Source organism: Mesocricetus auratus, unplaced genomic scaffold (assembly GCF_017639785.1).
Source record: "Mesocricetus auratus isolate SY011 unplaced genomic scaffold, BCM_Maur_2.0 Super-Scaffold_100038, whole genome shotgun sequence".
In the NCBI taxonomy this organism is placed as follows: Eukaryota; Metazoa; Chordata; class Mammalia; order Rodentia; family Cricetidae; genus Mesocricetus; species Mesocricetus auratus.
This window is the reverse complement of record NW_024429216.1, coordinates 3670116-3697896: the sequence shown is the minus strand read 5'-3', so window position 1 is coordinate 3697896 and position 27781 is coordinate 3670116. Positions and strand designations below refer to the sequence as shown.

General features: G+C 51.7%; 1 protein-coding gene across 4 annotated transcripts; it reads left to right on the top strand.

Moving 5' to 3' along the window:
• Positions 1-219: 219 nt before the first annotated feature.
• Positions 220-27781, top strand: Hif3a (hypoxia inducible factor 3 subunit alpha). 4 transcript variants are annotated; one of them, XM_021223250.2, is made up of 15 exons: positions 220-245; positions 5858-6048; positions 8000-8145; positions 10332-10416; positions 11275-11387; positions 11753-11961; positions 13452-13558; positions 13777-13924; positions 16774-16886; positions 17469-17659; positions 18006-18107; positions 18933-19210; positions 20437-20548; positions 22052-22133; positions 23276-27781. In XM_021223250.2, exons 1-15 carry the CDS (start codon positions 220-222, stop codon positions 23371-23373), a joined length of 2001 nt encoding a protein of 666 aa, XP_021078909.2. In that variant the 3' UTR covers positions 23374-27781. The 4 variants fall into 4 exon arrangements, with proteins under 4 accessions (XP_021078909.2, XP_021078911.2, XP_021078910.2 ...); XM_021223252.2 differs by lacking the exon at positions 220-245 and adding an exon at positions 1697-1794; XM_021223251.2 differs by lacking the exon at positions 220-245 and adding an exon at positions 5731-5750.

Genomic DNA, 27781 nt, shown 5'->3' with positions numbered 1-27781 from the left:
TGTGCATTACACAGGATTCCCCCACCCCCCTGGAGTTCCAAGTCTTCTCCTTTAGTCCCTCCTCCTCCTTGGGAGTAACAAGCCCACCTACCAATCAAAGCCGCGGGCTGGGCAAGGAGTAGCCAGTAGCGTGGCAGGGGCGGAGCTGGGGAGGGGGCTCACACGACCAGGGGAGGGGGCGCGGGGCATCGAGGGCTCAGGAACTCCGAAGGGCGAGCCATGGCGTTGGGGCTGCAGCGCATGAGGTACAGGGCTTCGGGGATTGGATGATGGGGACTGGGGGCTCTCCTTGACGGGGGTGTGGGGGAACCCCTCATCTGTGGGGTGTGGCTCAAGTTGAGGATACTCTGGGGTGCGCGATTGGGGACGCATCCCCGACGCACCCTCCACCCTAGAGGGTTGCAGGGGATCTGGGATTTATCCCAGAGCTCCAGCTGTCCCGCCCCCCTCCCCAAGAACTGCTCTGGGTTTGTGAGCTGTGATTTCCTGATACACCGGCTTCAGTCCTCCTGGCTGGGAGTGAAACTCCAAGTTCCTATGGATTGGAGGTGGTTGCGTTTGATCAGTGGCCTCTCTTCCGAGAGAAGCTTTCCTCGAAGCCCCTGGATTGAGTCTTTCTTGGCCGTCAGACTCTTGTGATCTTAAAAAGGGATCCCCAAATTGAGGTTTCCCCGAAATAGGGAGCCCCTGGTAGACTTCCACTTGACTCCCAGAAGAGAGATTATCTTTTATCCTACCAATCTCCCAAGCTTCAAGCTGCCCTAGAAATGACCGGGAAGAATGTCTCGTTAGAGTCTATGTGGGACCCAACCAAGGTCCTTTATCCTTTGGGAAAAAAAAGTGGGATGATATCTGGGGAGGGGAGTTCAACACCTGTAAACCTAACACTTGGGAAGCTACGGGAGAATGATGATTTCAAAGTCAGCTCGGCCCACATGGCAAGTTCCAGACCAGCTTTGGTCTATACATAGAGAGACCTTGTCTCCGAGAGAGAGAGAGAGAGAGAGAGAGAGAGAGAGAGAGAGAGAGAGAGAGAGAGAGAATTTTTAAAAAGTAGGATCACCCCTTTTTAATACCAACGGGACAAGCCTGACCCACTTCCCAAAGAGCCTGGTTCTGTTCCATTCATCTGCCCCCGCCCAGTCTGTAATTGAGGGAGGAGGGCCCCACCCAAAGCCTATTTGAGGGACATCCTTCCGAGAGATGGATGCCCTCACTGATGAAGCGACGAAAGCAGCGCCTTCCTGTGGCCGGGCACAGCTGGGCCACCCTGGGAATAGGTTGGATTCTGTGTTCACCTTGCAACAGGTGCAAAGGCCTTGGGACCATAGCCAGGTTACCACAGGAGACCCCAGAAAGCTAGACCCTCGGCATTCCCTGTGTAAACTGAGGCATCCCTTCAAGTCTCACCACAGTCCCTCCTCTCTGGTTCTCTTGGTCTGATTGGTTTTCTCTACACCCCGCTTTTACCCCCACCTCAACTCACCCGGGCTCCCCTTCTCCCGTTCTCCAGTTCTATTCCAACTCTGGCTCTGAGCCCACCAGGGAACTCCCTCCCCACCCCTGCAAGGACAGCCCTGGCGCCGCCCGTGAGAGCGTCCCCTTATGGTTGTGAGAGGGGCCTCTCTTAGCAAAACTAGGGTGCCCCCCCTCGGCACCCAAGGCCAGCCCTTTCCTGTGGTGTCATCTGATGGAGCACACCCACTGGTAACTCGCACCCGCCTCCCGGCTGCGCTCCGGTCTTCTCCTGCGCCCACAGGATGGCACTTGGCATCCGAGGGGGCTTGGGTAACGGTAAGTGGTTCTCTTCCGGCCGTGCGCACCCCTTCTTTCTTCCAGCTTCCAGCCATCTCACCCTTTGTGGGTGCGTTCTTGGGAAATCCATAATGACCCATTGCCCTGTACCCACCTGAAAGCAGGGATCCCCGTAAGAACGGGACTGGTGACTGGCACCCCACTGGATAGCCAAATGACCACACTGTTGAGACCAGAGAGGTTCGGCACTGGTCCCTACCCCGAGTCCTTTCTCCCAAAAACTTGCCACCTGGCCTCTCAGGTAACCTCCAAGCAGCATCAAAAGGGGTCCCTGCCCAGATATAAAGCTAAGCCTCCACCACAGCTTAAATCCTCTACGGTTTTGCCAGCCCCCCAGTACCAAGCTGAGAGTCAGAAGAGAGGGCCAGAATGTGAAAAAGAGGCTCTCCTAATCTCCTAAGCCTTTGGGGTGGGCAAAGAGATGGGGTCCTTGCTCTCTTGGCTAAGGGGCCCTGGGCCCCAAGTCTCCCTTCCCAGGCCTCACCCTGGGCCTCTTGGCCACACCCTCTGTTCTCAGCTAGAACACGGAGTAAGGGTGGCAAAGTTCCAGGCGCACGTCCCAGGCTGGGCACCCTGCCAAGGGGTTGGACCAGAGCTGGGCCAGCTAGGGAGATCTGCAGCAGACAGGAGAAAACGACTTAGGCCACCAGGCAGAAAGGAGCAGGCAGGGGTCCCTTGGCTGGCGGGCACACCCTCCTGAAGAATTAACCTTTTAGAATGCAGGCCCTAAAGCCAGGGTTCAAATGCCCAAGCTGTGAGATCTTGGCCCAGAGATTTCTTCCCTTAAGCGCCCACTTTAAGTCTTGGATAAGAGGGGGTCGGATCTCTCCCAGTGAGGAAACATGTGCCCCTCCCCCCCACACACACACCCAATGAGGTGCCAGAAGTCAACAGACTTGACTTTCCTAGGGATTATTATGTTATGTGGCCTCAGGCAACTTCTGTCACCTGTCTGAAGTGGCTTCCTTAAGCAGGAAGGCAGTGATGGGTACAGACCGGGGTAGGGGGCTTAACTGAGAAGCCACTGAGCAGGGCAGATGGGAATGGGCATGAGAGTCTAGGAAGGATCGCGTGATTGGCACAGGACGGGGTGTCATCGCTCTGAACCTCAGACTCTACCTGAGACAGACAGCCTGGCCTCGAACTCACCACATCCGGGGATGAACTCCTCACCCTCCTGTTCCCACCTCCCTGGCGCTAGACAGGCAAGCCGGTGCCACCACACCATTTATGTAGTGCTTCAAGGCAAATGCCCACCCCTCTGAGCTACATACATCTCAGGCCCCCTTTCTACCTTTAAAAAAAATCAGTTTACTTCCAAACCCGTGTGGATGGGGGAGGGGCTGTGTGCTTGTCTGTGGGAGTGTGCGAAGGTCAGAGGGCACCTTGCAGGAGTCATTTCTCGACTTCCACCCAGGTGGGTTCAGGGGTTCGAACTCAAGTGGTCAGGCTTGGCCCTGTCTCTGCCTTTTTAAAAGGGAGAGTGTCACTTCTGCTGCGTGTAATAGCTGTAAGGCTGCATGGGGAGGGGGGTGTCGCTAGTTCCTGAGCGTACAACACGCATCACTGTTATTCTATTCCTTTAAGGCATTCCTGTAAAAACTGGGCATGTGCTTACACACTCATAATCACACACACAAATACTTGCATGCATGACTAACTATTGCACATTCAGAGGCACATAGGTTACTCCAGGGTACAAAAGACTCATAAACTAGAGCCTTTCATTACTAACACTAGCCAATGGCTGGGCCTGGCTTCCTAAGCCTCTGACATATATTAACTCATTTAATCTTCAAGCCCCGGGAGGAATCCATCATGGTGATACAGCCCTATGACAGTAGCACCCAGGGAAGAGGCAGGAGGATCTTACGTGTCAGGCCTGTCTGAGCTACACAAACAAACAACAAAAAAAAACACCCTTTGAGGAGGTGGGGGTCATTACTGTGCCCAGGGAGGTTAGGCAACCTGCCCAAAGTCACACGGCAAATGAGCAAGGGCAATAATAGTGTCAGAATTGGAACCCTGACCCAGAAGAGGCAGCCCCCACTGTTTCGCAGTAAGACCAGAAAGTCAGCCAGAGGCCCATACTTCCCGTCAGAACATCCGGAGAACAGACCGAGAGGGGAAGGAGGGTCCCTTTGCAGCCACCAGCTGGCTCCTTCCATGGAGGAAGAAACCCTGCCACCCTAGCCATGCAGAGTAGGATTACAGAACTCAGCTGCCCGGGAGGTGGGGCGCCGGCCCTACCCCCACCCCATTCCCCCTCTCTCTCCCTCTGTCCCAGGGCCCCCAGCTCAGGGAGGCCCGCCCGCCCCCACCCTCTGGGCAGGAAGACAAACAGGACTGGAACAGTACAGTACAGGACGGAATGTCCTCTGGGCAGGCAGGACTGAGGCCCCTGCCCCCACCAGCCGAGAGGGAGTTCATGAGGGCGCCCCCTTGGCTCCTCCAATCCTAGGCCAGCCTGCCCCCGTCAGGGCCTCACACAGCCTCGCACTAACGGCTTCCCATCCCACCCCACCCCACCCCCGCACCGCACCCAGACTGGAACATTTTTGTAGCCCTCCCACCCCCAGAAGTGGCCTCTGCTCCCCGAATTGATGACTATTAGGAAAAGAGCAGCCTGCTATCCCAGAGTCGGCTTCCTGGGATAGGGGGCGGGCATCACACGGAGTTGCTTAGAGAAAAGTTGAGGTACCTCATTGACTGGGCTCAGCCCGGTACTGGTGGTGTGATCTCTTGGGCAAAGAGCTTCACCCTTCAGAGTCTCCATTTCCCCCCTTATAAAGTGGGTTTTAAATTTGTTCCCTCTGTCGAGGCCAGACAGAGTGACGTGCTTACAGATTTATAATCCAGCACTCAAGAGGTGGAGGCAAGATCAGACGCCTAGAGTCATCCTCGACTCGGGCTACGTAAGACCATGTCTCAAATAATAACGGGGCGCAGTGGCACACACTTTTAACCCCAGCTCTAGGGAGGCAGAGGCAGACGGACATCTGTGAGTTCGAGGCCAGCCTGGTCTACAGAGTGAGTTCCAGAACAGCCAGTGCTACACAGAGAAACCTGTCTTGAAAAACCAAATAAATAAATTGGCCACCGCCACCACTCAGCCCAATATACCCCCCTTTTTTTTTTAAGAAGAAAAGAAAACATTCAAAAAGAGACATATAAGTCAAGTGTGGAAGCACAAACCTATAACCCCAGCACTTGGGTAGTAGAGGCACAAGAAGGATCGGGTGTTCAAGGCCAGTCTGACCTACGCAGGGAGACCCTGTCAAACAGACTGTGGTGTCAGATAAAGTTTGGGGTCTTGGTTGGTTGGTTATTAAAACAGGGTCTCACTACGTAGCTCTTACCGGCCTGGACATGTAGACCAGGCTGGCCTCGAATTCAGAGGTCTGCCTCCCAAGTGCTGGGATTAAAGGCGAGCGCCACTAAGGAGTTTTAAATGGGTTTGGCACTTGGCGCGCGGGGGGGGGCTAACAGTGAATATGGGTAATTGATAGATAATAATATTACTGGTGAAAGATGGAGATCTCTCTCTCTTTCTGTGTCTCAGGCATTTGAAGTGTATTTGAAGGGTATAGGTGCTGGGCAGAACACAGGGGTTGGCTTGCAGTGTCACCCTTGCTGGGGCCCTGCCCCTCTTAAGGCCCCTTTGGTTAGGCTTCGAGATATCTCTGTGAGAGTCGGCTTGTCTGAGGAGGGGAAGCTCGGTGGGAAAGGAGCCCGGGAGGGTGCTGGCTCTTAGTACTCCCTTGGATTCAGCTCTCCCACCCCCTCCCATCGGGAGGCCTCCCTATCCCTCTAGCTCCGGGAAATGAGCTGCAGATAAATCCTGGGGAGGACAGAAGGCCTTAGGCACACATCCTGGGGGAGAAGCCCGAGCCAAGGCCCGGCAGGGAGGGCCACATGGGCTGGGACCAAGACAGGTAAAATTTGGGGCAAGGAGAGAAGCTGCCGGGGTCCAGCGATGTCGCCGGGGCCCCAAGTGGGCCCACATGGGACCTGTCGTGTCCAATTCCCTTTCCACACACAGGTCGAGCACGGAGCTGCGGAAGGAGAAGTCGCGGGATGCGGCGCGCAGCCGGCGCAGCCAGGAGACGGAGGTGCTGTACCAGCTGGCGCACACGCTACCCTTCGCGCGCGGCGTCAGCGCGCATCTGGACAAGGCCTCCATCATGCGCCTCACCATCAGCTACCTGCGCATGCACCGCCTCTGTGCTGCAGGTGAGCCCGGAACACGCCCTCGTGTCCGTCCCTGTCCCCCACCCCACCCCACGCCACACCCGCCGCCCCTGCCCCCATGCGGAGGTCCCGCCCCTGGGAAGCCTTTTCCCGCCTCCCTGGCCCTAGAATCCTCCCTGGACGAGGACCCACCCTTCGAGTGCTGGACCAATCGGAGCCCTGGGTTCAGAAAGCCCTTGTGAGGCTCCACCCCTTTGAATCTAAAGGCGGCCCCTTGAAACCTTAGGCTTGATCTTTGGTGGAGACTAAAGTCTCTACCCTCTTGATTTTGTTTGTTTCCTTTTTGTTTCTTGATTTTTCTTTTGTTTTGTTTTGTTTTTTTGAGACAAGTTCTCACTGTGTAGCTCTGACTGGCCTGGAACTTGCTATGCAGACCAAGCTAGCCTTGAACTCACAGAGATCTGTCTGCCTCTGCCCACCCACCCAGTCACCCAGCCTTCAAGTGCTGGGATTACAGGAATGCACCACCACATCGGCAATTTATGTGTTTGTTCTGTTTTTGTTTTTGTTTTTGTTTTTGCCATACTGGAGATTGAACCCAAATCCAAAGGGTGTGGCACCCAAACACTCCACAACTCATGCCCCCAGCCCCTCACTGGGGAATTCTAGGCAGGGGCTCTACCACTGAGGCACACACATCCCCAGCCCCTCACTGGGGCTCTACCACTGAGCTACACCCCCAGCCCCTCACTGGGGGATTCTAGGCAGGGGCTCTACCACTGAGCCATACCCCCAGCCCTCCTTTTACTGTTTTATTTTGATACAGGGTCTTACTAGTTTGCTCAAACTGGCCTTGAACTAACTTAGTAGGCCAGACAAGACTTGAATTCTTGATCCTTCCGCCTCAGTTCCACATAACCACCATGCTTAGCCAATCCTGGTCCATCCACCCCAAGAGGCTCCACAACCATTTTTTCAAAATTTCTTGATAGCCTCTCTTCACCCTCTCCCCTCTCCCCTCTTTTCCTCTAGTTCCATTTCTTATTCTCTTAGCCACCAGAGACTTGGGTACTCACTCTCTCTGTCTCTGTCTCTGTCTCTATCTCTGTCTCTCTCTCTCTCTCTCACACACACACACACACACACACACACACACACACACAAATGAGAGAGACCCCTAAAAATTGGAAAAGGTTGAGCATCTGTCCATTAAATTCATTAAATTCCTTGCCCACCTGGTGGGGGTGGCACACACCTTTAATCCCAGCACTCAGGAGACAAAGGCAGGCAGATCTTTGTGAGTTCAAGGCCAGCCTGGTCTACAGAGCGAGTTCCAGAAACCCTGTCTCAAAAAAACAAAAAGAAAAAAATTCCCTTGCCCCATAGAATTCGGAGGACAGGAGGGATGCCCCTTTAGAATTCTGTCATCTGTCCTCTGATCTCCTCATGCACAGGAAATCAATAAATAAAATGTAATAGAATTCTGTCTTCTAGAAGTCCCTGACATTTTAGAATTCTGCCCATCTGGCAGGCCATCCATACCCTCCCCAGAAGAGTTCTAGAAAACTTACAACTCTAGAATTGCAAGCGCCCCCGCCCCAGGCCACTTTGAATTTCAGCTCCTCAGAGAGTTCAGTCTTAGAATCTTGAGGGGTTCTGTCCCCTCTGGGAGTCCACATTGCTCTTTCCAAGGCTTAGTGGCCTGGCCTGGCTTGAGACTCCAAGTCTCTAGAATTCACCCCCCACTCTCCTGGGCATTTCTTTTTTTAAGGGGGGTTTGAGACAGGGTTTCTCTGTGGCTTTGGAGGCTGTCCTGGAACTAGCTCTTGTAGACCAGGCTGGCCTCGAACTCACAGAGATCCTCCTGTCTCTTCTCCTGGGCATTCCTACGAGTTCATGTGGGTGAGGAAAGATGGAGGGAAGCTAGCCAGGGTGGATCCGTGACTGACCACAGCTGCTCCATCCTCCCCCTCCCCGCCGGCTTGGGCACCAGGGGAGTGGAACCAGGTGGGAACAGGGGGAGAGCCACTGGACGCCTGCTACCTGAAGGCCCTTGAGGGGTTCGTCATGGTGCTCACCGCCGAAGGAGACATGGTTTACCTGTCGGAAAATGTCAGCAAGCACCTGGGCCTCAGTCAGGTGAGCCCGCCTTCTCTGTACCTGCACCTCCCCCACTGATGCGGGGGAGGGGGGCCGGGGCGGGGACCATGGTTCACCACCACCTTGGGTCTTCCTTTATGAAGTTCACAGTGTGGCAGAGGGAAGAGAGGAATGTCACCAGACCGAGTGGGGGAAGCTGTGATGGGACAGCCTAGCTGTAGGGACTGTGGAGCCAGAGGCCTAACCTAGCCTGGGAGGAACCGGACTTGGGGGCTGGTTAGAAGAAAGAGCATCTTAGCTGAAACCTGAACAACTTAGCCGGTCATAAAGAATATGGCGGGAGGGACAGTGGGGATCACAACGGTACATGGAGAAGCCCGGCTCAGGCAAAGGCCCAGAGGTGAGGTGACAAAGGGACGCTTTGGAGAAATGACTAAGTTGATCATGGACCAGAGGATAGTTGATGAAGAGGTCAGATGGTCCAACACACAGATAATGTGTGTTCAAATGAGAGGGTTTGTCTCCAAGGTACTGGGGAGCCATGGAAGGAGTCACAGCGAGGGAGAGGTTGTGCTAAAGAGGAAGAGTCGCATTTGCGGTTTAGAAAGGAGATAGAGGAAGACTAGGGGTTAGGGGGCCTGCAGGGAGTGGGTACCCTCCTCCGATGGGAGAAGAGAAGCTGGGCAAGACATTTGGGGACTAGAATTGACTTTAATTCGTCTTTAGCGTAAACCCTGTGTGAGAAAGTTTGTGTTCTTTTTTCTCTTTCATGTAAATGGCTGTACAGTGGACCTCTGTTCCTTCCCTCTGATGCATAACCCCACTCCTGGTACCAATTTCTCTGTGAGTGTGAACTCTCAGAGTCAGACAAGTGACTGTCCCAAAGTTCCTAACTAGAAATCGATAGAGCCAGCTCTCAAACCCACAAGAGGTGTTTGGGGAAGAGTACTGTGTCATGCACACACCACTGGGTTGGATCCCACTTGTGGGTGATTTTTCATCTGTGTCCCATCCTCCCAGTACCCAGCTCATTTGCTGAACAGAAACAAGTAACAGACTCTTTGACCTGCCCGGGAGGTGTGACTCACCCTTTGCATTTGTGACTCCTGGTTTTATTTTTATTTGTTTTTTATTACTAGTAAAAGTTTCTATTTTATGTGTATGTGGGAGGCCCAGAGAGAGAGAGAGAGAGAGAGAGAGAGAGAGAGAGAGAGAGAGAGAGAGAGAGAGAGAATTGTGTGCATGGCATGTGGGTCCTATATATATGTATGTACATCACGAGCATTTCAGGTGCCATCAGAGGTTAGAAGGGCACATTAGAGCCCCTGAAACCAGAGTTACAAGCAGTTATCAGCCACCTGGTATGAGTCCTGGGAACTGAACCCAGGTCCTCTATAAGAGCAGCAAGTGCTCTTAACCACTGAGCTGTCTCTTCTCCACGCCCTCCTCCCCTTCCTGAGACAGGGTCCTACTATGTAGCCCTACCTTGCCTGGAACTCAACGTGTAGACTAGGCTAGCCTGGAACTCACAGAGATCCACCCATTTCTGCCTCCTGAATGTTAGGATTAGAGGTGTATGTAGGTCGCTTCACCCTGCAGACTCCCGTTTTTAAAGACTTGTCTTACTCCAGAGAGCAACAGACTCACTTCACTTACTTTGTTGAGTTCCCCCCACCTTGAAACAGCATTTCACATAGCCCAGGTTAGCTCCAAACCCACTATATAGCTGAGGATGACCTTGAACCTCTGATCCTCCTGCCTCCACATCCCCACTTCCTGTGTCTGGTATCAAACCCAGGGCCTGGTCCGAATTAAGCAGACATGCTACCAACTTAGCCACATCTCCAGCCCAAACTTTTTTTTTCAAATGTCACCTCCTCAAAGAAACTGTTTGGGGCCACTGTTTTTATACTAGTATCTCATTATGATGTGACCCTACCCTGCTGCCTCCCAACACACACATGTATGCATACCACCCAGTAAAACCCGAAAGGCAAGGATCCATGTATGACTGATCCAGTCACTAGGAAGGGTCCTAGCAATTACTGGGTGCTGATAACGGGTTACTGAACGAAGGAGTGAGTGAATGAGTGACTGAGGAAGCTGTTGACATCGACCAGACTCCTGATTTGGGGCAAAAAATGATAAGCAGAGAGAGAGAAAGGAGGAGCCAGCACGGGGGTCCTGTTAAATGCATTTTCACTACAAACTCTGCCCCTCCCCAGCTGGAGCTCATCGGACACAGCATCTTTGATTTTGTCCATCCCTGTGACCAAGAGGAACTCCAGGATGCCCTGACCCTCAGGCCAAGTGAGTGCCTTGCAAGCCCAGACCCCACTTTTTAGGGTAGGAAACTGACCCAGCTCTCCTCTCCCTGATCCGGCACACCTGCGTAGAGAAAAGTGGAGCGAACTAGCTATGCTCTTAGTGCTCCCTTCCCTGGAGACTCCCTTCCCTGAGGGCTCCCCCTCCCTGGGGACTCTCTTCCCTGGCTGCTCCCTTCCCTGGCTGCTCCCTTCTCTGGGTGCTCCCTTCCGTGGGTGCTCCCTTCCCTGAGGACTGTCTTCCCTGGGGACTCCTTTCCCTGGGTGCTCCCTTCCCTGAGGGCTCCCTTCCCTGGGTGCTCCCATTCCTGGTTCCAGGTTTGGGAATGAGGCTGGGGAGACTTTAAGATTTTATCTTTGCCAGGTGTAGTGATGTATGCCTTCAGTCCCAGTACTGGAGAGGCAGAGGCAGGCAGATCTCTGAGTTCAAGGTCAGCCTGGTCTGCACAGTGAGTTCCAGGACAGCCAAAACTAAGTAGTGAGATCCTGTCTCCAAAAAATAGGCAGGAAGGAAGGAAGGAAGGAAGGAAGGAAGGAAGGAAGGAAGGAAGAAAGGAAGGAAAGAAGGAAGGGTGGGAGGGAGGGAAAGATTTTATTTTATTTTATTTTAAGTAGGGCGTGGGGGGGAGGGTAAGGGCGGGAACGATTGTACATGTAAGTGCAGGTGACTTCAGAGGCCAGACATGGGTTTTGAAGTTGCAGATGGTTGTGAGCTGCCTGACATAGATTCTGGGATCCACACTCTGGTCCGTCTACAAGAGTAGTACCCTCTCGTAACCGCTCTGAGGCTGGGGAGACTTTAACATTCACTTAGTGACATGGCCCCTTTACTGTGCCTTCCTAGGCCTGTCCAAGAAGAAGCTGGAAGCCCGCACCGAGCGCCACTTTTCCTTGCGTATGAAGAGCACACTTACCAGCAGGGGGCGCACGCTCAACCTCAAAGCCGCCACTTGGAAGGTAGGCTGGGCCTGGTCTCAGGGGGTCTGACCCCTGAAGATCTCACTCCCTATTGGATTTGGGGTCTCCCGGGCTCAGATTTGCTGGAACTCCTTCAAACTGAGTCCGATAGGGTGTTAGAATACCTATGAAATTGAGTATCCCGGGGCCAGACATTAAGGATGGAAAAGTCCTCCGCCTCCTGAATTAAGTCTCCCGAGTTTCCCCGAGGGTTAGAATAAGAATCCCAGAGCTCCTCATGACTTTCTAGAATAACCAAGGATCTTTTCTCCCCAGTTCCCTATGGGACCCAGACACAGGTCTCCCAGCCCCGTGGGTAGCCTAAGGCTAAGCTGGGTACTCACAACGCCCCGCTTCACCCAAAGGTGCTGCACTGCTCAGGACATATGAGGGCCTACAAGCCCCCTGCACAGACTTCCCCCAGCGGGAGCCCTCGCTCCGAGCCTCCCCTGCAATGCCTGGTGCTCATCTGTGAAGCCATCCCCCATCCAGCCAGTCTGGAGCCCCCTCTGGGGCGAGGGACCTTTCTCAGCCGCCACAGCCTGGACATGAAGTTCACCTACTGCGACGAGAGGTGGGCAGTGGCTTTGGGTGGAACCACACCCCATACCCCACACCCACACCCCACACCCACCATCTTCTCTCATTGGGTTTACCCGAATTCCCTCTCCCTCCCTCCCTCTCCGTCTGTCTGTTGGGGTGTTTGTGTGTGTGTGTGTGTGTCTGTCTGTCTGTCTTTTTCTCTGGTCTAATCACCCTGCCTCTACCTCCTGAAGGAGGGGGATTGCCAGCATGCTGGGCACGGAACCCAGGGCTTTTTGTGCCTGCTCCGAAAGCATTCTGTGGACTAAGCTACGTACTCAGAAGCAATGACCCTAGGTTCTGCATCCCGGGTCTGTAACATTGACCAAGTGACGTCACCTCTCTATACGTCAGTGTCACCTATCCTGTAGGAAACTAATGTCCCCTCTCTTTCGCCATTGTCGTCAGCACTCGTTGCTGGCACAGTGCATAGCGCAATGCACACGTGTCGTTTTCAGCCTGTATTGGTTTTCATTCTTTCTTTTTGAAGTTTCTGCTCCATCTTTGCTTTATTTTCTTTTCTTTCTTTTTTTTGTTTTTTGTTTTTTGTTGTTGTTGTTGTTTTTTGTTTTTCGAGACAGGGTTCCACTGTATTGTTTTGGACGCTGTCCTGGAATTAGCTGTTGTAGACCAGGCTGGTCTGGAACTCACAGAGAAACGCCTGCCTCTGCCTCCCGAGTGCTGGGAACAAAGGCGTGCGCCACCACCGCCTGGCTCACTTTCTTTATTTTATTTATCTCCTCTGTTTCTTCTTTTTCCACCCTTCCCTACACACACACACACACACACACACACACACACACACACACACACACTAGTGTCTTTTTTCACTTATTTACTTATTGTTGTGATAGGAGTGGAATGCAGGACCTTACACATGCTTGACAAGGGCTCTACCACTGAGCCACACCCCCACGGGACATGAGGAGCCCCCACAGGTGGTGGGGCTGATTCTAGACAGATGGTCTACCACTGAGTCACACACCCAGCCCCTCACTGGGGAATTCTAGGTAGGGGCACTAGCACTGAACCACACTCCAGCCCCTCACTGGGGGATTCTGGGTAGGGGCACTAGCACTGAACCACACTCCAGCCCCTCACTGGGGGATTCTGGGTAGGGGCACTAGCACTGAACCACACTCCAGCCCCTCACTGGGGGATTCTGGGTAGGGGCTCTACCACTCAGCCACACCCCAGCTGCTGGAGAATTCTAGGCTCTACTACTAAGGCATGCCCTGAACCCTCGGCTTTTTGAGATATGGCCTTGCTGTATCCCAAGCCTAAAATTCACAATCCTGCTTCAACGCCTCAATGCTGTTTTCACAGGTGTAAGTTGCTACACTCTATTCTCTGTGTTTCTTACCCTCCCTTTGCCTTCCTGTTGCTGCCCTGTCTCTTGTCTTGCTGCTGTTGTCGTCTGTGACACCTGCCCCTTCCCTCCATCTGGGCCTTGACCAGTAGTACCTCTCCATTTTACTTCAGGATCGCAGAAGTCGCTGGCTACAGCCCAGATGACCTGATTGGCTGCTCTGCCTATGAATACATCCACGCCTTGGACTCTGATGCAGTCAGCAGAAGCATTCACACTTGTAGGTGACCAACATGTCCCCAGGCCAGAGCCAGCTGCTGCATGACCCCCATCTCACAGCAATCCCTGATCTCTTGAACAGAAAGCCCAGGGCTTTGTGGGACTCCTGCCTCCCCCTGAACCCCAATGCTAGGATCTGCATTGTCTTCTAGGACTTCTCATTCCAGTTTCCTGAGCTTTCTCTGCCATGAGCCTGATCCCTACCCATTCTCTCCCCAGTGCTGAGCAAGGGCCAGGCAGTTACAGGGCAATATCGCTTCCTGGCCCGGACCGGAGGCTACCTGTGGACTCAGACTCAGGCTACGGTGGTGTCAGGGGGACGCGGCCCCCAATCAGAAAGCATCATCTGCGTCCACTTCCTGATCAGGTGAGCAGAGGGGTGTAATGCGTGCAGAGGGGTGCATAGGCAGGTCTGTGTGTTGAGCATGTATAAGGACGTGTATACCTGTGCCTGTGCAGAACGCATATCGCCATCTGAACACACTTGTGCGCCATCTCCGTGTGTGTGTTTTTGTTTTCTTTTGTTTTGTTTTTTCGACACATGGTTTCTCTAAGCGGTCTTGGCTGTCTTCGTACTCTGTATAGACCAGGCTGGCCGCAAACTCTCAGAGATATACCTGCGCCTCTGCCTCTGCCTCTGCCTCTGCCTCCTGCCTCCTGCCTCCTGCCTCCTGCCTCCTGCCTCCTGCCTCCTGCCTCCTGCCTCCTGCCTCCTGCCTCCTGCCTCCTGCCTCCTGCCTCCTGCCTCCTGCCTCCTGCATGTTAGGATTAAAGATAACTACTGAGCCAGGCGGTGGTGGCACACACCTTTAATCCCAGCACTCGGGAGGCAGAAGCAGGCTGATCTCTGTGAGTTCCAGACCAGCCTGGTCTCCAAGGCAAGTTCCAGGACAGTCAGGGCTGTTACACAGAGAAACCCTGTCTTGAAAAACAAAACAACAAAATATTTACTGGGGTTTGAGCTGGTCTCAAATTCACAGCAATCCTCCTGCCTCCAGCTCTCGAGTACTGGGATTACAAACGTGAACCACTAGGTCTAGACCAACAGTTCCTTTCTCATGGTGACTAGTGGTCATTGGAGAATGAGTGGACCAATGTTTATTTATCCATGTGCCAGTTGGAGGACTTTAGGCTGTTTCCTGTTTGGGGGGATTATACAAACAGCCATTATAAACATTCTCAAGTGGGATTTTGTGAGAATGGACATTTTCATTTCTCCTGGGTAAACATCTAGGAGGGGAATGGGTGGGTCATATGTTTCCATGAAAATTTAACTTTTTAAGGCACTGAAAAAAACTGTTTTCACAGTGATGTGGTATTTTGCATTCCCTTCATCAATGTATGTGAATTCCAGTGGTGCCAACATCGAATTGATAAAATCCAGGGTAGAGCATCTGCTTAGAATGGCCCAGTGAGGGGCTGGGGAAATGGCTGGGGTGGGGGTGTTGAGCTCCTGCACAGAATCTCTCAGAGAGCAGTTGGGGGTATGGCTCAGTGGTAGAGCCCCTGCCTAGAATTCCCCAGTGAGGGGCTGGGGGTGTGGCTCAGTGGTAGAGCCCCTGCCTAGAATCCCCCAGTGAGGGGCTGGGGTGTGGCTCAGTGGTAGAGCACTTGCCTAGAGTACACCAGTCCAGAGACATTCAGTCACATGTTTAAGGACACATAGCTCAGAAATGTCAGAACTGAGATTTGAACCCAAGCTGCTAGCTTCATAGTCCTTGTTATCAACTTCTGTGTAGTGATGCTTAACTGAAAGGTGTTTGTGGAATGAATAAATGAATGAACTCCATGTAGCCTATATGAATATATATGACACCAAGTACATAGAGGCTTTCTTGTGCATGAATGTGTCTTTTCCTCTAAATACTTGGGTGTCTGAAGGCGTGTCTGTGTGTCTGTGTGTGCCGAGTGTGTGCCTGTGTTGCTATTTATGTTCTGTCTTTTAATGGGATAAAGGTGGCTGTCTTAAATTGGTACATCTCCAGGACAGGTCTAGTGAGGATAGAGTCATAGCTTCTCCAAGAGCTGCAGGAAGCTCTAGACCCACCTGCCTTCTGCCCTATGGGATTATTATGCTAATAGGATGCAAATGAATGCATGGTCCTTACCCTCAGATTCACTCCCCCCAAAGCCAATTTACCCAGCCAGCTTTGGGTTGTCTCCAGATCCAGAGACTGTGGGATGGGAGGTGCGGGGGGACAGAAAAAGGATGTATTTATAAACCTGTTCCCTTGAGGATGGAGATGTCTATGAATAGAAGCTTCTCAAATAAATACTTATTCATAGAAGTATAGCTATGAATTCTTCATATTTGGAAATGTAATGAAGAATATGGTTTTGGGGAGGGGTTGATTTGGGGTTTTTTGTTTGTTTGTTTTTTAGTTTCTTGGAGACACAGTTTTCTACAGAGCAGACAAACATCAAATTCACTGTGTAGCTGAGACTAATTTTGAACCCCTGACCCTCTTGCCTCCCAAGTCTTGGGACTACAGGCAGAAGCCATCAAGTCCAGCACGTTGTTTTGTTTTGTCTTGTTGAGACAGGGTCTCATGGTGGTAGCTCAAGCCAGCCTCTAACTCTCACAATTCCCACCTCAGCCTCACGCGTACTAGAATGTATGTTGGCTCCAGCAATCCCAGCCTTTAAGTTTCTTTTCATCACCGTCACAGGAGCTAGGGACACAGCTCAGTGGAAAAGGGTTTGCCTAGCATGCATGGGATCCTGGGTTCAATCTCCAGTACAGCAAACAAACTAACTAAATAAATAAATGTCATTACAGATTGAGTGTCCCTTATCCTAAATATTTGAGCGCAAAAGCATTTCTGAGGGGTTAGGGATGTAGTTCAGTTGGTAGAATGCTTGTCTAGCATGCTCGAAGCCCGTCGTTCCTCCCCAGACCCCATAATCTGAGCATGGTGGTAAGTGCCTGTAATCCCTGCACTCAGGAGGTGATGACAGGAGAATCAGAAGTTCAAGGTTTTCCATGACTACATAATGAGGCCAGTCTGTGCTACACAGAGACTCGTCTCAAAAACAAACAAAATAAACCCTGGTGAGAAAGCATTGTGGGAAATTATTTTCTGAGAAATTCCTGTCAGCTCCTAGGTGATATGGCCTCTGTAGGAAGACACTGGAAGCAGCCGCCTGGGGGCAGGTGGGTGGGCCAGGACACTCTCTGACAACCATTCTTCTTGCTTCCCCGCTCCCCCACCCAAGCCGGGTAGAAGAGACCGGAGTGGTGCTGTCCCTGGAACAAACAGAGCAACATTCTCGCAGACTCCCTCAACGGGGTACCTCCTCGAAGAAGGGTATCCCTGGCAACAGTCTAGGTATGGATGGAGGCCATTGTGTCCTCAGGGCCCCCTAGAGGAAAGGTCAAATGCATTCACACAGCTCACAAGGCCGTGGGGGACCTTCCGCAGCCTCCCTCCCACCAAGCCACACTGGTTTCCCCTCAGCTCTCGGGGCATGCCGCAGCACATTTTTTTCCCTCCGCTGCTGCCTTCCTGCGTGCAGTTCCTCTGATTAGAACGGCTTCCCCTTCCGTCCTCCCTATATCCACCAGGGAGATGCTTGCTTGAGTTTCTGTGGCCCTCTCTTCCTCCCGCTGTGTTTCCCTACTGCTCACACTTCCCTGCTCCTTGGGGCGGGGCAGGGAGTTGTCTCCAGTAGTCAGTCTTAACACCTCGGACCACATGATGTCCAGATGCCACTAGATGTCTGCAGCCACTAGGCCCTTCCCCCAAGGACCCTCCAGGGCTCCATAGCAATCTGACTGTGAAATGGCCTAGCTTGAAGCCCTCTGGCCATTCATCTCCATCCGTAAACCGTAAACCTAGTCTAGGCTGAGCACAGCAGAGTAGGTCTGGCCCTCGGCCCTGTGTGATTGCACTGTTCTGTTCATCCTGCAGACCCACCTCCTCCCCGGATCCTGGCCTTCCTGCACCCTCCGGCCCTGAGTGAGGCCTCCCTGGCTGCTGATCCTCGCCGTTTCTGCAGCCCAGACCTGCGCCGCCTCATGGCACCCATCCTGGATGGGCCTCCCATAGGCGTCACCCCCAGCACCCCACAGGCTACCCAGAGACCCCAAAGTCCTCTTCCGGTAAACAGTGTCACCTCCCTGAGCACACAGAACCCGTGTTGCTTGGGCCTCTGGCTTGAGTCTGTTCTCAGTTTCTCCATGTTTGGGATAAGACGGGGTTTCTCTAAGGCTTAAGTTACAAGATAAGTATGGTGACACACACCCAAGATCCCAGTACTTGGGAAGCTGAAACTACATGAGACAATGTCTCAAAAACAAAAACAAGCAAGCAATAAACAAAAACACCCTTCTTTGGATTGCTATTTGACCACCTGCAAGCTCCAGCTTAAGATCCCCCTCCCCCTCCCCCAAGATCTTACTGTCAACACTTGCAGACTCAGTCTGTGGTGTTTCTGCTCTCTTCCAGGCTGATCTCCCAGATCAGTTTCTAGAGGGCTTAGAGAATGCTTACAGACTCTCAGCTGCCCGGAAAAGCAAGACTGTGGAGACAAATCTAGATAAAGCTCAGGTGAGGACTGGCTTAGAACAGGTCATCTTATCTGGCTTTACAGAAGGATGGATGGATGGATGGATGGATGGATGGATGGATGGATGGATGGATGGATGAGGATGGGTGGGTGGGTGGGTGGGTGGATGATGATAGATATATGGGTGGATGATGACACTTTGAGAGACACGGAGACAAAGAAGGAGAAAGTTGGAAAGAGACAGACAGGGGAATAGAAAAACAGAGAGACAGGGTTTAAGAAGAGACAGATGGCCGCGCGGTGGTGGCGCACGCCTTTAGTCCCAGCACTCGGGAGGCAGAGGCAGGTGGATCTCTGTGAGTTCGAGGCCAGCCTGGTCTACAGAGTGAGTTCCAGGACAGCCTCCAAAACAATACAGAGAAACCCTGTCTCGAAAAACCAAAAAAGAGAGAGAGACAGATGAAGAAGATGAAGAAGAGCAGATAGCATGAGAGACAGACACAAAAGAAAGAAGAGACAGACAGAGCTGGAGAGGCTTGGTCAAACACAAAGACACAGAAAGAGAGACACAGAGAGTAACACAGATGCCGGCTGTCACAGCTATCACGCCTTACAGCTAAATGGGAAAGACACGCAGAACCGTGTCTGACCTGACTGACCTCTGTGGAAGGGGCTTGGACCCAAGGAGAATCCTTGGAGCATCTTGGGAACTGACTATCACACAGTCATTGTACCCATTTGAGAGATAGGGCAGGAAAAGCAGCTCTTCAGACAAACACCTCAGAGGAGTGAACACCCAGCAGCCAGCTTAGGGCTGCCTACCCAGGCCATGGCTCCTGCTGTAAACTCGCTCTGCCCCCTTACAGGACCCTGACACTCTGGACTTGGAGATGCTGGCCCCCTACATCTCCATGGATGATGACTTCCAGCTCAACTCCAGCGAGCAATTGCCCAGAACCCACCGCAGACCTCCCAGGGTGACCCGCAGACCCCGGGCTCGGAGCTTCCATGGCCTGTCGCCCCCGCCCCCGAGCCCTGAGCCCTCCCTGCTGCCCCGCTGGGGGAGTGATCCGAGACTGAACTGCTCCAGCCCCTCCACGGGGGATCCCTCCACAGCCTCCCTGGTGCCCGGAACTAGGAAGAGGTGAGCCATATGAAAGACATAACACAGGCATGCAGAAGGTCTGTGCAGCAGCCCCCTCCCTCAGCATGATCCCGTCCCCACATCTCCAGTCAGGTCCTCCATGTTCCCAGCGTACTCCAGGTTTATTCCAACCTTTGTAGCCCCCTCTGGAACCCCGCCCACTGCTCTCACCATTTACCCAAATACCACTGCAGCCAGCCATCAGCCATTAAGGACACATTTGCATATGACTTATTGGCACTTTTTGTTACAACGAGAAACCGGGACTGGGAATATAGCTCTTCAGTAGAGAACTTGCCTAAAATCGACCAAGCACTTGCCTAGAATCCCCCAGTGAGGGACTTGGGGTGTGACTCAGTGGGAGAGCACCTGCCTAGAATCCCCCAGTGAGGATTTAGGCACGTGGTTCAATGGTAGAGCACTTATCTAGAATCCACCACTCCAGATACATCAGTCACATGTTTAAGGTCACATAGCTCAGCCTCTCATTAGGAGATTCTAGTCATAACCCCAGCCCCCTCACTGATGGGTTCTAAGCAGTTTCTCTAGTGCTGAACCGTATTGCCGTTGTGGGGGGCGATGGGTGGATAGATGGATAAATGGGTGGGTGGGTGGGTGGATGGAGAAATGGGAAAAATCAGTGGATGGATAGGGGGATGGGTAGGTAAATGGGTAAATGGACAGATAAAAAATATCAATAGATGAGTGGTTGGGGGCTGGAAGGTGCCTGGGTGGCTAGATGGATGGGTAGCTAAGTAAACGGAACACTCAGAGGATAGGTGAATGGGTAGCATGAGAGACAGAGACAAAAGAAGGAAGACAAAAGATGGAGCCTGCGAGGGTGGGTTAATCCGTCGATGAATGGAAGTGTAGATGGGTCACCGGATGGATGAACAGGACGATAGAACGAATGAGAGTGAACGAATGAATGAGTGGACTGATAGGTGAGTGGGTGGGCGGGTAGGCTGAGCGAGTAGGTGGGGGGAGGAATGTGTGGATGAATAGACAGGAGGGGAGGGGAGAAGGTAGAGGAAGGCTCATTGTGTGGAAACAGATGGGTCACAGTGCCAAAGAGGGAGACGATGGTTGGTGGGGGGAGGGGTGGATTGGCAGGCCTGTATGCAAAGGACTAAACCATTGTTTGGGGCAGGCGTCAGCTTCCGACACGGGGACCCACGCTTGCCCAGGTTTGCTGTGTTTTGAGAGTCTTGTCTGTGTCTCTACAGGGCGCTGGCCCAGAGCTCCGAGGACAAAGGGGCGGAGCTGCTGGAAATAAAACCTGCCAAGCGGTCCCCCAGCCTAGAACCTGGAAGCTTCCGGCTGCCTCCCCTCAGCCTGGTAAGTTTAGAGAGTTGGGGGTGGGGTTCTTCAACCCTCTGAACCTAGCAGGTTTCAAACCTCCTGTTTCATAGATGGGGAAACCAGAAAGAGCCAGGGACTGGCTGAAGGTCAGATGGAAGACCGGACCTTGATCCTCTTAAGTCTGCTAATGAGCGTGAAATGGCTTTGCAAATACACGGCTAACACCAATAAGAGACGAGAAGTAGATTAAGAGGAGTGAGGCAGTTCATCGGATGAGGAGGAATCTTCTCTGCTTCCCTGGGGTCCCCCTCCAAAATGAGACGCCTCGGTTCTGGGGTACCCATACAGAGTTTAAAGAATAAACATTGAGTGTGGTGGCCACGCCCATAACCCCAGCCCTAGAGAGACTGAGGCAGGAGGATGAGCAGATTGAGGTCAGCATGAACTACAGAGTTAGAGCCTGTCTCAAAAAACAAAGTGAGAAAAAAGATTTATTGTGCACAACAGCAAAATCTGGATTCTTTCATAAAGCTTCCCTAGATTGTATGACTTCCACAATACCTCTGTTTAACGCCTCCCTGTCTCCCAAAGAACTCAGCTCCAGAGTCTACAAGAACTGTTTGGATATGAAGGGGGGGAATGATAATATCAGTAGCTCTCATTTACTGTGTGCTGATCCTGGCCTCAGTAAGTACAACGCACAAGATTAATTTATTTAGCCAGATGTGGTGGCTCGCACCTTTAATCCCAGCACTCCTGAAACAGAGGCACGCAGATCTCTGTAAATTCCAGGCCAGCCTGGTCTACAGAACGAGTTCCAGGACAGCCAGGGCTACACAGAGACCCTGTCTCAAGAAAAGCTTAAATGAATCAGTGTCATTATGGTGAGACAGTTACACAGAGGAAGTTAAGCAGTTATTATCCCTCAGCCTAGACAGCACACCTAGGTGGAGTGCAGAGAATTTAATGGCAAGATTGTGGCGTGAGTACAGCGTCTGCAAGCCACAAAGACTCTGTAGCATTGGGGCCAGCACTACCTCTAGACGTTAAAGCTTAACACCTTCCAGAATGGGACACGGCCAACCTACTGCAGCCCAGCAGGGAAAGAGCTGTATGCCACCTTCCTCCTCCTACACCTGCTAGGGTTACCCATCTTCTTAGTACAGTAGGAAAACAGCAAAATTGCACAGCAATGGAGTCAGCCTCTGGGGGCACAGTCATCCAAGAGACTAGTACTCTCCAGACTCCAGTTAACCCCTGCACTATACAGTCTTGTCAAATGTATGATGATGGTGGTGGTGGTGGTTGGGATGGTGATGGTGCTGTTGTTGATGATAATGATGGTGCTGATGCTGATGATAACAGTTATTATGCTAATGATGGTGATGGTACTGCTGTTGCTAGTGATACAGATGGGACTGATGATGTTGAAGATGCTGTGCTGCTGTTGATGATACTCAGGCGAATAGTGATGCTGCTGCTGATGGTGTGCATTCTGACGATGGTGATGATGACCACTCTGTCTCCCTAACTTTCCAGAGTTTCCTTCTGCAAGGTCGACAGTTCCCAGGGAACCAGCAGGATCCAAGAACCCCACTTCTGGTTTCCCACGAGCCCTTGGGTGAGTCCCAACAACCTGGGTATACAGAAACTTCAGGTCCCTTCCCCTGATGGTTCCACAAATGACTAAGAGAAGAATGGAACCGTCTTGGGGGTAGGTGAAGGAGGGTGTCTTGGCTAGGGTTATTTTTGCTGTGATGACACACATGGCCAACAGCAACTTGGAGAGGAAAGGATATATTTCACTTCCACTGCCACACTGCAGTCCAACACGGAAGGAAGTCAGAGCAGGAACTTGGAGGCAGGAGCTGATATGGAGGCCATGGAGAGGTGCTGCTTACTGGCTCTCTCCTCATGGCTTGCTCAGCTGCTTTCTTAGAGAACCCTGGACCACCAGCCCAGGAGTTACTCCATCCACAATGAGCTGGACCCTCACCCATCTATCACTAACTAAGAAAACGTCCTACAGACCTTCCTAAAGTCGCATGGGGGCATTCTCTCAGTTGAGGGTCCTTCCTCTCAGATGACTCTAGCTTACATCAAGTTGACATAAAACTATCCAATGTAGAGGGTGCCCTCAGGTAGCCCTCCCCTCTTCTCCTGAGCCCTGTGGAGAGAAACAGAGACTCTAAGGAGGGTAAGAACTGACCAAGGCTACCCCTTGGGACGGAAGCCAAGGTCTTGTGGACCCAGATGGGGCTCCCCTTCGAAGCTTGCCCAAGTTGAAGTCACTCCACAAGGTAGCTCCCAGCCGCACAGCTTTGGGACAGGTGCTATGAAGCCTCACCTCTCCTGTCCACCGGTGGGAACCAATGACTACAGTTCTTACCTGGAGGACCTGTTTGGAGAAATTGATTTATGAGGGGGGGGGGATGCATGAGCAGAATTCACCCAAGAACTATTAGGTAGTAAGTACTCAAGAAACACCTCCCCTTGTGGCTGCAGGGTGGGGTGATCCTGAATCTGCAGCCTTTTGCTGCACCATCTTTTTGTTTTTGTTTTGTTCTTTTGTTTTTCGAGACAGGGGTTCTCTACAGCTTTGGAGGCTGTCCTGGAACTCACTCAGTAGACCAGGCTGACCTGGAACTCACAGAGATCTGCGTTCCTCTGCCTCCCGAGTGCTGGGATTAAAGGTGTGTGCCACCAACGCCCGGCTTGATTGGGTGCTAATCCTCTTCTGATTTCCCTTCCCTTTTTCTGCAGGCCTAGCTCCCTCGCTGCTCTCTCTCTACCAGCATGAGGAAACTATCCAGTCCCGGAACCACGTCTCACCAGCAGTGGGCTTGGCCCAGGTCCACTGAGTCAGCCCTCACCCCAACTCCCTTCTTCTACCCCAGAAAGGACTCATCCACACTCCACACCATCAACCCACACCCAGGACAGAGCCTCTCTCCTCTGAGTGCCCCTCACCAAGCCTCCGGCCAGCGTCAGACCTACCTCAGTCCCCAGCCCTCTGCCTTCACCCATTCAGGGGCTTCCTGGAGTGTTTGCAGCTCAGTGACCTCTGGGAGGGGGCGTGTGACCCCTCCACGTCCTCAGGACTTCCCTTGGAGTTCTCCATAGTTGGTTACCTCACTATCCCTTTCTCTGACTGTCTTTGCTTTATTTGAGGGGGTTGAGGGGTTGAGAGAGTCTGGGATCTGTCTCTGATCCTGGCTCCATGGAGTTCGGACGGCCATAATCACATTTTGTTTTGTTTTTATGTTTTGTTTTGTTGTGCTTTCCATCACTCTACCATTAGCTTTACTTTGTCCTTCTCGCGATGACACATTCAGGCACCCTGCGCTGCACAGGGTCCACAACAATGCGGGACTCTGATCTTCCTCCTCCTCGGTGACAGAGGGGGATCAGGATCCCCTCACCCGCGGCGACTTGTGGAGTCTCAGCCTCCTGAGCTGCCACCCAGCTCTGCCTTCCCTTTCTGCTCCTGACTTCCTGCCCGGCACCAACCTGGCCTGAATCATGACTTCATTTGTGATCTGTTTTAAGGCGTACCCAGCAACTTCCTCCACTCTGCAGACCCATAATATCTGACCCTAGATTTAGAATACTTGACTCCTACCTTCATTGTTTGTAGACTGTGCAACATCTGGCCTTCCCTGGTCTTAGGCTATCCCACTTTCCATCTTCCCTGGTTCTACACAGCAAGAACCAGGGCCTCCCTTGTATCTAGACCGTGCAGCCCCTGGTCTTTGTTGGTTCTAGGTTGTATGTCCTCGGGCCTTCCCTGGGCACAGGCCTGTGCCCTCTCTGGTTCTAGAGTTTCTACTCCCTGGTTCTGAAGTGTTCAATCCATGGTTTCTCCCTACCTTCATTGTTTGTAGACTGTGCAACATCTGGCCTGTGCCCTCTCTGGTTCTAGAGTTTCTACTCTCTGGTTCTAAAGTGTTCAATCCATGGTTTCTCCCTAGCTTTTGGACTCAGCACCCTCATCTGTTTCTAGACTGAGAGCTGTGGGCTTCCTTGACTCTAGACTGTGCCACCATTAGTCTCCTCTGGTTCTAGACCCATGACCTTTGGCCTTCACTTGTTATAGACACTGTGGCCCCTGGCCTCCATGGTTCTAAGCTGTGTTATTTCTGCCTTCTTCAGTTTAGACTAGGCAACCTCTGATCTTCTCTCTCGTCTGTACGTTCTCTGGTGTTTTGCCTGATTCTAGACAGCACACCTTATGACCCTGCTGTGGTTCTAGACCATGCCATTTTTCCGGCCTTGTCTATGATTCTAGACTGTGGGCCCTCTGCTCTTCTGTGGTTCCAGAGGAATGGTTCTCAACCTTCCTAATGTTGCAGCTCTTGACTACAGCTCCTTGTGTTGTGGTAATCCCCGACCATAAAATTGTTTTATTGCTACTTCCTAACTGTAATTTTGCAACTGTTATGAGTCATAATGTAATTATCTGCTATGCAGGATATCTAATATGCAACCCCCAAAGGAGTTGAAACCCACAGATTGAGAACTGTTATTCTAGATTATACAGCCTGTGACCATCTTTGATTCTAGGCAATGATGCCTCTAGTCTTCATTGGTTCCAAACTATATGACCACTAACCTTCTCTGGCATTCCCTGGTTCTAGACTGTGCTGTCACTAACTTCCCCTTGTCTCTAGACTGCATCACCTCCAATGTGGTCTGCTACAGACCTCAGTTTCTTCAAACCCTTCTAATTCCAGATCTCACAGTCTTCAGTTCTTTCTTTAACTGGCTCTCACAGTTCCTGGTTCTGTCTGTTTTCAAACCTCAGTGTTTTAAAGTGTGGTTTGAATTACCTAATCTCTGTAAGGCTCTCTGAGGCTAGAGCCTATAACTACTAGAATCCTCTTGATACCAAATTCATTCTCTGATTTCCTCTGGTTCTACCTCTTTTTAAAAATCCCTCTAGTTCCCATGCCCTCTGCTCCCCGTCATTGCAGACCATTTGCATGCATGGTGTTGAGAATTAAAACCAGGACTTTGCACCTCCTAAGCAAACACTCTACCACTGAGCTATAACCTTGGTCCTTTTTTTATCTCTTATTTTGATACAGGATCTTGATCAATTGCTCAGACTAACCTTGAACTCACTCTGTAAACCTATGCAGGCTTTGAACTCATGATCCTCCTGCCTCCACCTCCCAAGTAGTTGGGACTTTCAGGCCTTTGAGACAGAGGCCAGTTGATCTTTTAACTGACGATTCCATCTTGTTTCTGGATTCCACAACTCCAAGCTTCCTGTTGGCTCCAATCTTTTGATTTGTAAGATATTTGGTTTCAAGTCAAGATCTCATTTTTAATCGCTTTGGTCCCAGACCTCACAATGTCTTATTTCTCTTCATGTTTCTGCACTCAAGAATTCAAGAATTGCTTTCCCCCAGTAAGGAAGGGCGAAGTGAGTCTTATGTCTTGAACTTGCAGCCAACTCTTCTTGAATCAGACACCATGTGCCCATTCTCTTGGGTTCTCGATTTCACCACCTCCATCGTCCCCAGGTTTTGAACTATGCAAACTCTAGACCTTGAAACTTCCGGGATTCTCTGTTCTCAGATGACCTGGTGATCTGCCTATTAGTAAGCTTCAAATATCAAGCTAGGGGTTGGTGATGCACACCTTAATACCAGCACTTGGGAGGTAGAGGCAGGTAGATCTCTGTGAGTTGAGTCCAGCCTGATCTATAGAGAAAGCTCCAGAATAGCTAGGGCTATGCAGACAAATCCTGTCTTAAAAAAACAAAACAAAACAAAAAACTCCTGCGTTTTGATACTGTTTTGAAACAGTGTCTCAAAAGGCACTGACCACTACTAAATTGCCATGTAATCAAGGAATACCTTGGACTTGTGATACCCCTTCACCCACCTCCCGAGTGCTGGGATTACCTGCATGTCTGGTTTTATGTGGTGATGGGTATTGAACCCAGAGCCTCATGCATGCTAGGCTGGTACTCTACCAACTGAGCTACACTCAGCCTCTGTAAATGTCTTCTAAATCTAGACCTTGCCCCATGAGTTCTTTTGGTTCTAGACCCCACAATTGTCAAGTCCTCCTTACTTCAGCTCTTATGACTGAAATTACCCTGAATCTAGAACACATCTTGAAAATAGCAGCTGATAATGTCTTGCCTTATAGATTTCTCTAGTACTAAACCTTAGAACCCCAACTCTTTCCTATTTTAGATTGTAAGATCCAAAAAATCCCTGTGGATTCTAGAATTTAGTTTGGGGGCTTTTTTTCCCCTCCCAGAGAGGAGGCAGGATTTCATGTAGCTCAGGGTGGCCTTGAACTTCTGATCCTCTGCCCTCCACCTCAAATGTTGGGATTAAAAGAGTGCACCATTGCAATCACTTTATGTGCTGACAGGGGTGAAACCCAGCTTTGTGAGACACACGCTCCGTCATAGACCTTTTCTAATGTGCCACCACTCATGAATCACTGGGGTCTGGGCCTCTGACTTCTGATCCTATTTCTTCAGGTTCTAAGAATGCAGCCTCCCAGTGGGCTTGTAGAATGTTTCTTGTTATAGAATCTAGAACTCACTCTGTAGGTTCCCCACATGCCTTGATTCTTTAGGTCCAGATCTAATCCTTCTAGCTCTGCTCTGGGCTTCCCAGCCCTCAGTTCTTCCCTGACCTCTCAAGGCTTCCCAGGCCAGATCCTCTGCTCATGAACTTCATCTCCAAGCCCCTCCCGTCTTGTAGCCCTAAAATTTCTCTATCCTAGAACCTCTTTCACTCCTCACCCCGAGCCTCCAGGCATGCCCTTAACCTTAACTTTACTCCAGGTATCTAGGGACCTGGGGCTCCCTCCCCTCCCTTGGGGTTCCATCATCCAGCCACTCAGGCACACGCACAGCCCTATCTGCATATCTTGGGGTGGGGAAAGAGGGCAGGACCCCTCAGCTGTCTCCCACCAGCTACGCACCCTCCTGACCCCAGCTCCCTTTCTACAATGGTGCTACTCTTGGTCTTCCACAGGAAAAGGCTCCCCTCTCTGTCCCATTCATGATTCTATGGAAGGCACCACTCAATCTGTCTCTTGTCAAGACAGAGGTGGCCTGTCCAGGTGCTACAGGGAAAAGGGTGTGAGCCTCCTCTCCCCTCATGGGTTTTGTGGGCCCTCAATGGAAGGAACTGTCCTGACTAGGAGAGAGGAAGGACATGCCCCAGCCATGCTGGCTCAGAAACCCAAAAATGTCTCCCAAGCCACCATAAAGACCTCGCCTTGGCAGGCACCAGA